This window comes from Tamandua tetradactyla, chromosome 7 (genome assembly GCF_023851605.1).
Source record: "Tamandua tetradactyla isolate mTamTet1 chromosome 7, mTamTet1.pri, whole genome shotgun sequence".
Classification (NCBI taxonomy): domain Eukaryota; kingdom Metazoa; phylum Chordata; class Mammalia; order Pilosa; family Myrmecophagidae; genus Tamandua; species Tamandua tetradactyla.
The window spans coordinates 46,335,878-46,347,078 of record NC_135333.1 but is presented as its reverse complement, the minus strand read 5'-3'; the positions used below and the strand labels follow the sequence as shown (position 1 = coordinate 46,347,078).

Sequence of the window (11,201 nt, the reverse complement as noted above, 5' to 3'; positions counted from 1 at the left end):
GCCCTGAGCGCCCGGGAGGACAGGACATCGCCGAACGACAGCCCCAGGAAGGAGCGGCGGTGCGGTGCCCGCGGGGAAGACTGCCGGGGGAGGAATCCGGAAAGAGGCGGGGCCTTTCCCGAGGTTCTTCAGGAGAGAGGCTGGTCAGGTTTCTGCTTTCACACCCTCACCTGCCTGCAGCTGGGGGGAGCCCCCGAGGGAGGCTCCTGGCAGCACAGAAACCCTGGGGAGTCGCGGTGGTCTGGTGTGGGGGTAGACCGCGGGATGCGGAGGGCAGATTTGGCGGTGGGTGGGTGGAGAGGGGAGGGCCCCGGAGCCGGCGGATAGGGGCAGGGCTGCAGCTGAGGGTAGTGTCCGTGACCGCTCGCGCCCACTCTCTCCAAGCCCCAGCTGCCCTTTTAGGGCCACTGCGAGTAGCTGACCCGAAGCACCCGCGCGGCGCCACGGGCGGTGGCGGGTGCGTTCTCGCGTGCGCGGAACCGAGCCAAGCGGTGGTGCCGGGGCAGAGTTCTGGGGCGTCCGCGCATGGAGGGCAACCGAGGGCTGGACGGAGGGAGCCCGTGGGCAGGAGCGAGAAGTCCAGGGGCTGAGCCAGAGGAGCAGCGGGAGGGCCAAGGGGAGGCGGTCAGGGACGCCTGGGTCGGCGAAGGAAGGGGGTAAAGAGAAGTGGGAGAAGGCAGGCAGTTGACAAGGGCTCCACAGAGAGGGGCTGGGCAGGCTTCCAGCTGAGGGGCACCCAGGCACGCGCAGGGTCGTGGAAGGGGCCAGTCGGGAGGGTCAGGCCGGCAGGACGGAGACCCGCAGATGGCGGGAGCTGGGAGAGTAGGTGCGGCATCCTCAAGGCATGGGGGCAGCGGGAGGGAAAGGCATGGGGAATCCCTGTGTTTCGGTGGCCGCCCAGAGGGAGAGAGGGGAGAGGGAGGAGGTGTGGAAATGCTGTGGCCGCTAGCTGGGCAGCGTGGGAGTGGAGGTGGGGGTGTGTGGCTCACGGAGCTCGCAGAGAGGAGGTTTCCCCACAGCCTCGTTCCCCCACTTAACTCTTCCTATGCGTTTGTCTAAAGAGGCTGTGGTTTGTGTCCACGGTGGTTTTAATCTCTAGAAGTCAGAAGCATCTGCCCTTCCTCTGCTCCTCCTTTACTGAGTAGACCTCAGAGGGCCCCTGTCCTCCTGGGACAGACCACAGCCCAGCAGGGGAGGACCCTGATGTCAGGGCTTGCCTGGGGGGCCAAGGGGGCCCTCCCTCCAGGCAATGGCATCTAACAACCTCTAAGAGTGCAAGTGAAAAATAGCCACTCATTTTCTTCTGGCTTTCTCTGGGGAATGTTTAAAATGCCAATTTCTAGAGCTAAGTAGGTTGCTTTTAAGGAGCTCATGGCCAGCCCCTCGGGCAACCACCACCCGTCACCGCCAGTCACAGCCGGTCACAGTGCCTGGAGCCCCAGGCCTGGGAGAGTGTGTGCACACCACCGCAGTCCCCTTCCCTCCGGCCCTCCGCGTTCCACCGGCACAACCCCAGGATGCTTCCAGACCTGGCATATGGTAGGGCACTGAGGAGAGAGCCTGTGTCCTGATTCCCAGGCCCTGTCCCTCCTTGGACCCCATTTCTGGGCACCCCGTAGAAAGAGCCAGGGTCACACCAAGCAGAGTTTATTGAGGCCGTGTGCGGTTCCCACGTACACAGGGGTGGAGGCGGGCACTGGGCTGCGGGGCTGTCAGCAGCAGCGAAGCGGGTGGTGACCAGGGACCTGGGGGCTTATCCTGCAACATCTGGGCTCCTGGGTTGAGCATCCAGCATCACTCCTAGCGTCCCCCAAGGCTCTTTTTGGGAAGTCCCTCTCTGCTTCCACCCAGCTCCATGGGGGCAGGGAGAGGTCCCCCCCCTTTGTCCCTGTGGCCAAGGATGGGTTGATCCCTGGAGAGTCACTATAAAAATTAAAACTCCTTTATAAGTCACAGGGGAGGGTCAGGAGGGGAGCCCCTGGAGCCCGACGTCTCCAGCCATCTAGAACCCCCCTTTCCCCTACAGCCCCCCTACTTCTGATCCAACAGACCCACAGCAGAGGATAGCATTTGCAGGCACAGAGAAGGGGCCTAGACAGACGGAGGAAAGAGCAGGGTGGCGAGATCAAGGGAGAGACAAGGAGCAAAGCAACACAGAGAAAGGCTGAATCAGAGGGGAAGGGCCGGGAGGAAAAGTGGGCAGGCTTAGGGACCCCAACTTTCCAGCAACACTCCTGGCTGTGCCTGGGGAACAAGGGTAAGGATGGGAATTCCCAGCACAGCCTCGAGACTTCCACAACATACGGCCCCACCGGCCCCTGACGCAGTCCTTGCCGAAGCCCAGGTGGCCTACTGAGACTCCCAGCCCAGCTGCGTGAGGGCAGGTCAGCAGGAGAGGAGGCAGGAGCGGCGGGCGGGCTACTCCAGGTAGATGTCCTCTGTGGGGCAGGTGTACTCCAGGTGCTCCTGGTAGTACTCCAGGAAGGCGCGGCTGGGGGAATGCCCATTGCCATCAGGAGTCAGCCTCCACCCCCTGCTCCTCCCTCAGTAGCCGCAATGCCCCGTGGCCAACACTGCCCCCTCCCCGGGTGGCCCTTTACTTCGCTGTTCTCCCCAACCCCACTCACCCCACACTCTGCGCCACAGGCCTCATGGATTCCTGGGAGACGAAGACGTGGCAGGCGAAGCGGCTCAGCAGAGGGTGTTTGGTGATGAAGCCAAAATAGCTGCGGGAGGGGGGTGTCAGTGTGGAGGAAAAGCATCAGAACCCCTTCCCCAGGACTCCCCCCGAGCGTGACTTGGGAGGCAGGGCAGACACAGACACTTGGAGCCAGGCAGGGGGAGAAGGTGGTGCAGGCCAGGGGGTCTCGTGGTCGGAGGTGCGGGAGGGGCCGGCCCCCGTGAGCCCATGTGCTTGCCGCAGTGTTGGGGTCCGCCCTTGCCTGGGTGCCCTCCGGGGCCCACTCCTGTGCCCGCCTCTGCACTGTGACCCCCCACTGCCCTGCCCCCTCCCTGGCACCCTGAGCCTCTCCTTGGGCCTGAGACCCGGCTCTTCCCCCAGCACTGCGCCCAGACTCCTCTTCAGCTACATCATCACCCTGGCCTAGGCAAGTCTGCACCCCACTCTGTGCCCAACTCCATTTCATTATGCATTTCTGGAATCTGCCCTTCATCCTCTCACCCAAGGCAGTGATGCTGGGGCTCTGCTACCCCCCCCCCCCCACCGCCCCCTCGAGTCCTGCTATCAGGGCTGCGCACACATGTGAGGCATCAGCTCTGTAACCGCCCAGCGCCATACCAGGACACACGTGCCACACATTTTCATTGTGTTAAAACAGACCAAGCCCGCTGTCCCTTGGTGCTGTTTCCTTGGGGAGCCCCCAAATGGGTGGGCTGGGCACGTGGGAAACCAGAGACCATTGAGGCCAGAGGCCAAAATGGCCCCAGGTACCTCTACCTTCACTGCCAGCCATTTGTTCTCAGGAACTGCAGCAGGGTCTGCACCCAAGGATCTCCTCTGCTGGGAAATAAGGTCCCCCTACCCTGTGCCTCCTGGATGGGTGTCCACAGCCACTGTATATGCAGACGTGGCCACCAGGGCTGCTGCGGGGCCCCACAGCCGGCCAGGCCAGGTCTGAACCCTGAGCACTGGGATATGCAGTCTGCTCTGGGAGAGGACGGTGGACTGGACCCTGACACAGCCTCCCCATTCTCTCCCCTGATGCAAAGGCACCATCTCCAGCGTCACCCAGCAACTCAGGACCCCCGTACACTCTCCTGCTCCAGGGACGTCCTCTTTCCAGCTCCTAACTGGGCTCCCTGGAGTGCACTTAGGCCTGCACCTGGCTGGTCCATCTCTTTGCTGAGTCCCTCGTCACAGAGGACCTGGGGCCCAGTGGGGCCGCCTGGGCAAGAGGCCTACGGCAGCCCTCGTCAAAGGGTCCCCCACTTCTGCGCTGCATCCCGGGCCACCACGTTCACCTCTGTGCTCCTGTGACCCACCTGTTCCCAAACCGACAGCTGTGAGCCCCAGATTAACCAGCCGTGGACTCTGCCCATATCCCAGCCCCTGCATGCCTCGCTCTGCCTCTTTGCGGGCACTGCCGTCCCCATAGTCTGGGCATCTCCCCGGAGCAGCTGCCCCCACATAACCTCTGTGCCTGTCTCCCATCCTGACCGCTGGGCCCTAAGTGTCCTTAGCATCTGCACATGTCTCCCCGACTCCCCAGCACCTCAGATGCCTGCCCCTCACCTACACAACTGCTGTCCACCTGCCCACAGTGCCAGGGCCGTCCCCAGGTGCGGGTTGGTCGTGTCACCCTGCAGGGGCTCCTGGAGCCCCCGTTGGCAACAGGATTAGGTACAAGCTCTTTGGCAGAGTCCAAAGGGACAGTGGCCCCAGTATGCCACCTTGTGCTGGCTCTGTCCCCTCATGCTGCTGGCCGAGTACCCTTGGCACCTGCCAAGGAGATCCCCCCACAACATGTTCTTCCTATGGGACTCAGCGGGGGGCCGGCCGTGGCCGTCCTGAACTCACCATCGGGCTTGCGGACCCCCAGACCCCACCACCTGGCCCTGCATATCTGTCCCCACCCAGACGAGACCTTTGTCCAGTCCATGTCCCTCTCCCAGTACAGAGCTAGGCCCTCGAGAAGCTGAGTGGGTGTGGGGGCTCCTGGGTGGGGAGGGGCAGGGTCTGTGCCCAGTGGGGCCTGTGGGGGGGTTCCATGCCCAGTGGGAGCTTGGGGGGGGTCTGTGCCCTCTGGAGTCAGTGCTCACCAGCTGTTGCGGGGGTGGCAGCCGCAGAATGAGATGTTCTTCATCTGGAAGAAGTGGCTGCAGCGCTCAAACTGGGGTACAGGAAGCATGTGTCGAGGCGTGGGGAAGAGGCCATGGCCACCCTTCCAGGACCGCCCTGCCGCCTGCCCCTCAACGCGTGGCCGCCCTACCCATCCCCAGAGGCCCCCCTGACCCCCAAACCCCCTCACCTCAGGTCCTCCCCCCGTCAGGCTCAGCTTGACCCCCCGAAGCGAGACCTCAAGGTCACAGGAGGCAGGAGGGCGCAGGTGGACGGTGAGTTTCCGGGCCACGGCAATCTGAGCAAGAGTTGGGGAGGAGGGTCCTGGGGTGCTTACAAGGACTCCCCCCTGCCCCCTGGCAGAACCACGCCTCCATAGTTCTCAAATTGTGCTTGCAGGCTTGCAATGGAAGCAGAAGCTGTGGGTTCAGGAGACCTGTCCTTTGGAAGGGGCCTGGCTGTGAGTGGAGGGCCTCGGCCATGCCTTGCTCTGAGGACTAGTGGTCTACTCTCTTTGCTCCCCAAGGACCCCACCCTCAGCCTGGCTCCTTCTCTGTCCTACTTCCCCGCTGCCCACCAACCTTTGTCACAAAACAGGCCCAAGAGTGAATGGATGAGTAAACAAATTACTCCAGGGCAGGGGGCTGGGAGAGGGGGTCTTGCTTTCCATAGAGGAAAAGGATGGACCAAAAGACAAGAGGGGGCAGGGCTGGCCCTGCCAAGATCCTTTTGCCAAGATCCTGACACAGGCGGCCATGCCTGCTCCACCAGCTGCCCTCAAGGCCTCCCCTGGCCACTCAGCCCATACTCAGCCACCCCTTCCTGCTAGCTCCTCCACTTCTGCCCCTCATCGGGTGCCTTGCACACTGACCTTCTGCATCGCGGCACACAGGATACTGTTGCCCTGGTGACACGGCACCTCTACAGAACCCAGGAACTGCACGTCGAAGCGGTCTACCCAGCAAGGACTCCTCTTGCTCCCTGTGGAGGGGCCGCAGTGGACCAGTCAGGTGGGAGGGGCAGGGGGGGCAAGCCCATCCCAGGGCGCAGCCTCACCCAGCAGGTCCTTGGCAGGGCCGGGCACCGCATGGGCGTAGAAAGCCGGAAAGATACCGCGCTCGCCCGTGCGCATGTTGAAGCCGCGGAACCAGAAATCATCCTCTTCGGCTTCCACCAGCACCGGGTCATCCACGTCCAGCTCCAGCTCGTCCGGATGACGAGGAATGAACCTGAAGTCAGGACAGAGGTGAAGGGTCACCGAGGGAAGGGGCAAGGCCTGGGCAATGTCTGGAATGGAGCAAAGGGTCTGAGCACGGCCCAGGAGGCCGGCAGCAGGCACAGGATGGCTACTGTACCTGAACACAGCCCGGTGGGTCTGTTCCCGCTCCTCCCCGTTGACCAGACAGGAGAATAGGCCGAAGGACTCTGTGCCTGGGAGACGGACACAGGAGGGGCAGAGAGTGAGGGCACTGCAGCCTGAGTCAGGGAGTGGGGGGAGCCAGGCAGGGGCAGGAGCAGAGCTGCCCATTCCCCCACCTCTTATCCCCATCCCCAGTTGGGGACTGGCAAGGCTAGAGGCAATGTCCTGGTCAGAGGATAGTGCCCACCCTGACCACGGGGACCTGTGCGCTGCCCTGGACCTGAGAACATCTGATCCGACCACTCACTGGAGGACCGCGACGTGCTGTTGACGAAGACGTTAAGGAACTTCTTGGAGAAGGTGAGGTCCGGACTGTCAGGCGAGACGTCCCCGGGGCCCTCGCTGCCCAGCAGCGCCGCCCCAACCTCGTCCTCCTCGCTGGCCTCTCCGCTGCTGTCCTCGCTGTCTGCTCCCAGGCCGGCGCAGCGCCGCAGGCTCACCAGCTCCAGCTGTGTGTGCTCGTCCACCACTAGCGTGTATTTGACCGCATCATACACGAGCGAGGCATCCAGCGGCGCCGCGGGGCCTGCGCCCCTGCTCCCTGGCGGCCCCGTGCCGGCCTTGGCCTCGGCCTCCGCCTCTTCCTCCTCCTCTTCTTCCTCCTCCTCCTCCTCTTCTTCCTCCTCCTCCTCCTCCTCGGAGCAGGCAGCCGAGCAAGCGCGACCCGAGCGGGCAGTGCGGCCCGGCGCGGCCCACAGCGGTGTGATGGTGTCGCGCGTGGGGTTGCTGAGGAAGAGGCAAGGCCCGGGCTGCGCGGGGCCCGGGCGCGGCGCGGGGGGTGCCGGCGAGGGAGGCCCACACAGCGTCTCCATGTCCACCAGCTCCACGCCGTCGGCCCGCTCCGCCTCAGGGGCCACGGGGGCCTCAGCATCACCGCCGGCCGGCGACGTGGGGTCCCCGCGCGAGCGCGCTGCGGGCGACAGGCACTGGCCCGGGCAGCGGATGGGTGCGGAGCCCTCAGCGAGCAGGCGGCTCACCAGGTTGCCGAGCAGCCACGGAGAGTCGGCATCCTCGCTGAGGTCAGGCTCAGATTCGGATCCGGACTCGTACTCGCTGTTGGTGTCGTCGGGGCCCACAGGCAGGAAGGCAGGGCGGCGCGGGGGCTCGCGCGGGGGGTCGGGCTCGGGCTCCGAGGCTGGCGACGAGGCCTCCTCGATGGAGTTGGTGAGGTGCGAGGAACGGCCGCTGCTGCTGCTGCCGCTGTCGCTGCTCAGTTCCAGCTCCGTCTCGGAGATGGACGAGATCATACGGCCCAGGCGCGCGCCGCCCGCGCCATCCGAGTCTGAGCCCGGCGACGACAGCTCCTGGCTGCTGCGCCGACCCCCACGGTCCCCGCTTGAGCGGCTCCCCAGGTCGGCTTCTATGCCCGGGTCCGACGAAGGCGAGGCCCCACCTGGCGCCTCAGGGCCCGTGGGCCGGTTCCCTTCGCAGTCGCAGCCGGGGGGCACTGGCGGCTGCGGCCCACGGGTCCCTGTGTCTGTGGCTGCGAGGGAGCTGGGGTCCTCTGCGGGGCAGTGGGGCGGGTCACTGAGGCCCAGGCCTCCTTGGAGCAGGCCAACCCCTTCCCCTCGTCCTTCCCCCTCCCCGGCCCCCACCATCCCCACTCACCTCTGAGGGGCTCCTGGGGGGGTAATGACAGTGCTGGGGGGGCAGGGACAAAGCCTCCATTGTTGTTGAGGGAATCCTGGGGGCGGGGGCGGCCAGAGAGCAGAGCTGAATCCTGCTCCCAGGGTTTGCCACCCCAGGGTGCTGCAGACCCAGCTCAGGCTCACAGTATGCTGTGGGTGGGGGCAGCTCACCTGGGCTCCCAGTGCTGTGAGGTGCAGCGTGGTGGGCCGGTGCTTGTGGGGCTCATCTGCAGACGGAGAAGGGATCAGGGGCTCTGGGGCAGGTGTGTTGGAGCCTCGGCCTCCTCCCTCCTCACCCTCCCCTTCTCCCTCCTCCTCCTCTTCTTCTTGGTCGTCGTCCTCCTCCTCTTCATTGTCATCGATCATCTCAAACTCTTGGAAGTCATCCTGGAAGGAGCAGATGGGGTGCGGCCGCTCCGAGCGCCCCAGGGGGAGGCTGTCCTGCGGGGTAGAAGACAGGACACTCCAGCCTTCATGCACGGGAACTCAGCGCACAGTGGCGGGACATGTTTTCTGGAGTCTCCCCCACAAGGCTGTAGGAGCCCAGCCCTGGGAGCACAGCCTAGTGCCCGCGGGTGCCCAGCAGGTGCCCAGCAGCATCAGGCAAATGCATGAGTGGGTAAGTGACTGTGTGCAGGAAAGAGCAAGGGAAGGACAGCCTGCCCTCTGGGTTCCCATGCTTGCATTTGCCATAGCAGCTCCTCCTCTGCCCCCTCCTGCCCTCCCATCGGCCTACTGCTGCTACTCTTCCTCCAGAGCATGTTATGTGCCATTTCCTCTAGGAAGTTTCCCCTGATTTCCTCAGTTTCAGGTGGGTTTCCCTGGTCAGAGTCCAGCTGTTGACACTCAGGCAGCCACTGCACCTTAAACATGTCAATCTCCCCAATGGTCTGCAAGCTCCTGTGACCAAGGGCCACACCTGTCCCAGTCAGCTCCTGTGACCAAGGGCCACACCTGTCCTGATCAGCTCTGGGTACTTGGATTGCACATTACTTGCCACATGGCAATGCTCAGAAATGTTCTTGGAGGAATGAAAATAAAGAGACATGCAGGGACAGGGAGGTGAGGAATAAGGGAGAGAGGAGAGGTTTAAGAAGGTGGAGATGTGACACACATGTGGTAGGCTCGAAGGTGCCGGTCAGGGCCATGGAGGAGGGGCCCAATGCAGCCAGGAAGGGTGAAATCTGGGACTAACCAAGGATGGAGGGCATATGGCCTGTAAAGCCCAGACCCCCCCCCCCCCCCAGGGCTGCTGCTTCCTTGGGAAGGAACTGCTTCATGATAAGGTCCGGTAGAAAAAGAGACAGGTTTGAAACCAAAGACCTCCAGGCCAAGAGGCTGGGGAGGGTGGGGGTGGCAGGTTTCCCATTTGGAGGTTGAGTCCAAGCCCATGCTGATACTCCCAGCAGCTCAGCCAAGTGGCCACAGGCCCTGCCACTGCCCACCTTCTCGCAGGGGTCCGAGTCATAGCTGAGGCCCAGGCCACAGTCGTCGGTGATCTCAGACAGGTCTTCATCATCAAACTCCTCCAGACTTATGTCCTGGGGAGGCCTGGCACGGGTTGGGGGGGCCCGCAGTCAGAGCAGGGCAGGGGCTCCTGAGAGAGCCACTGGCCTCAGCCTCCCTGCAAAGAGCTGGTGCTGAGAAGGAGCCAAGAGAGATCCCCAGCTTCCAGGCCCCTTGGTCTCCAGACCCCCAATTCCCAGACCCACATCCTGTAGTCAACTTGGAGCCCCAGCTCCACTCTCCAGGGAACCCCTCCCCCATCGGAGACACAGCCAGCTCCAGAGGCCTTGCTGCCCCTCCCTTCCCAGCCAGCCCCGGTCCCTCTGGGTGGCACAGCCTCAAGGGAGGCTCAAGAAGGCAGCCAGCAGAGGAGCAAGGGGAGGGAGCTGCGGGCACAGTGGCAGCAGGAGATGGGGAGGGTCCAGCCTGTTCTGGGACACAGCTGGTCTGCCTGCCACCCTCCCACACCAGGCCTAGGCCCAGAGGCCCAGTACCCTCCTCACCCCAGCCCGTTTCCCCTCAGCCCAACGGCCTGCCCTCCCCGGAAGAGAAGGCCAAAAGGACACTGCCGGACACAGGGGTGGGCGAAGTGTCCAGCCCAGCCACCAACCCAGAGGCCCAGGCCAGTGATCCCCTGGAGAAGCGGACCACCCAGGCTGGGTGCGGCCCAGGATCCCAGGGGAAATGGGGGAGGGGTGCGATCGCTGAAGGGTCATTGGGGCTGGAGGACGCAGCAAGGCTGGAGAGACCCAGAGGCAAGGGGTGGGGGATGGGAGGCGGGAGTCCGAGGCCTCGGGACCAGAGAGGGGCCGGGGTCCGCAGAGGCGAGGGGGCTGGGGCGCAGGGCAGGCGGAGGAGTCGGGGGCCGGGTCAGGGGCCTGCAGCAAGGCGCGGCCGGGGGCGCCAAGGCCTGGGGCGCCCAGGTGCGTACCTGCAGCCTGGCGGCGACAGCGAATGAAAGGTGGAAAGAGAAAACATCTCCGCCCGATCCGCCATCTTCTCCCGGGAAAGGCCTCCGACTGCGGCGGGGGAGGGGCGGGGAGGGCGGGCGGCGCCGGCGGCCCCCCCGGCCCGGCCTCCGCGCTCACCTCGTGACACGCCCTGCGCCACCCGCCCTGCGCCGCGCCTCGCGACCCCGACCAGGACACCGCGGCAGCGCGAGCGGCGGCGCCGCAGGGGAAGGGGAGGCGGGGGGAGGGCGGAGAGGGAGGCGTGGGGGGCGGGGGGGGAACCCGACCCCGGGAGCTGGTTGGACGAGGGGAGGTGGCTTGACTGAGAGACTCGGGTCGAGAAAGCCCGGCTGCGCTCCTTTTTGTTTTTCCGCGGGGAGGGGGACCTGGCTCGTGTGCGAGGGGCGGGGGGTGGGGGTAGGGATGAGGGTGAGGGCCTCGTGCGCGGGGTCTGCGAGGAACCTGAGAAAGGAGCGGCCCGGGTCCGCAGGCTTCTGCTTAATTGCCTTTTGGAGGGATGGAGTCTTGCAGATGCAAGGATGCGTCTCCAGAGGTGGCGCTGGCGCGCCGGGGAGTCCAGCCGAGCTGGGGCCGGAGGCAGATCTGAGACGATCCAGGCCGAGACCCGGAGCGTGCCGCCCGGCGCAGGGAGCTGTCCGCCTCTGGTGCTGACCCGGCCTTTCGGAGCTGTCCGTCGCCGAGTACTGATCTTCCTGACCGGGACTCCTGCCTGAAACAGGCGGCAGGCGCTGAGCTGCCCCTCCCCAGGGTCTGGCCAGGGCTGGCCAGGGGCGGCTTCCCAAGGCTGCCCTGGAAATGGCCATGGCGGTACTGACCGCTCGGCGCCCACTATGCCCCTGAGGTTATGCTAAGGGCCTGACAGGGCTTGAGGCTGGCTG

At 64.8% G+C, this 11,201-nt stretch overlaps 1 protein-coding gene across 1 annotated transcript; it reads right to left on the bottom strand.

Moving 5' to 3' along the window:
* Positions 1 to 1,631: 1,631 nt before the first annotated feature.
* Positions 1,632 to 10,385, bottom strand: MAPK8IP2 (mitogen-activated protein kinase 8 interacting protein 2). The gene is made up of 12 exons (XM_077167869.1): positions 10,284 to 10,385; positions 9,292 to 9,397; positions 8,018 to 8,287; positions 7,827 to 7,902; positions 6,466 to 7,722; positions 6,154 to 6,229; positions 5,855 to 6,027; positions 5,670 to 5,779; positions 4,989 to 5,096; positions 4,780 to 4,850; positions 2,628 to 2,726; positions 1,632 to 2,491 (listed from the first exon to the last, which is right to left on the bottom strand). Exons 1-12 carry the CDS (start codon positions 10,346 to 10,348, stop codon positions 2,419 to 2,421), a joined length of 2,484 nt encoding a protein of 827 aa, XP_077023984.1. The 5' UTR covers positions 10,349 to 10,385; the 3' UTR covers positions 1,632 to 2,418.
* Between the last annotated feature and the right edge of the window lie 816 nt (positions 10,386 to 11,201).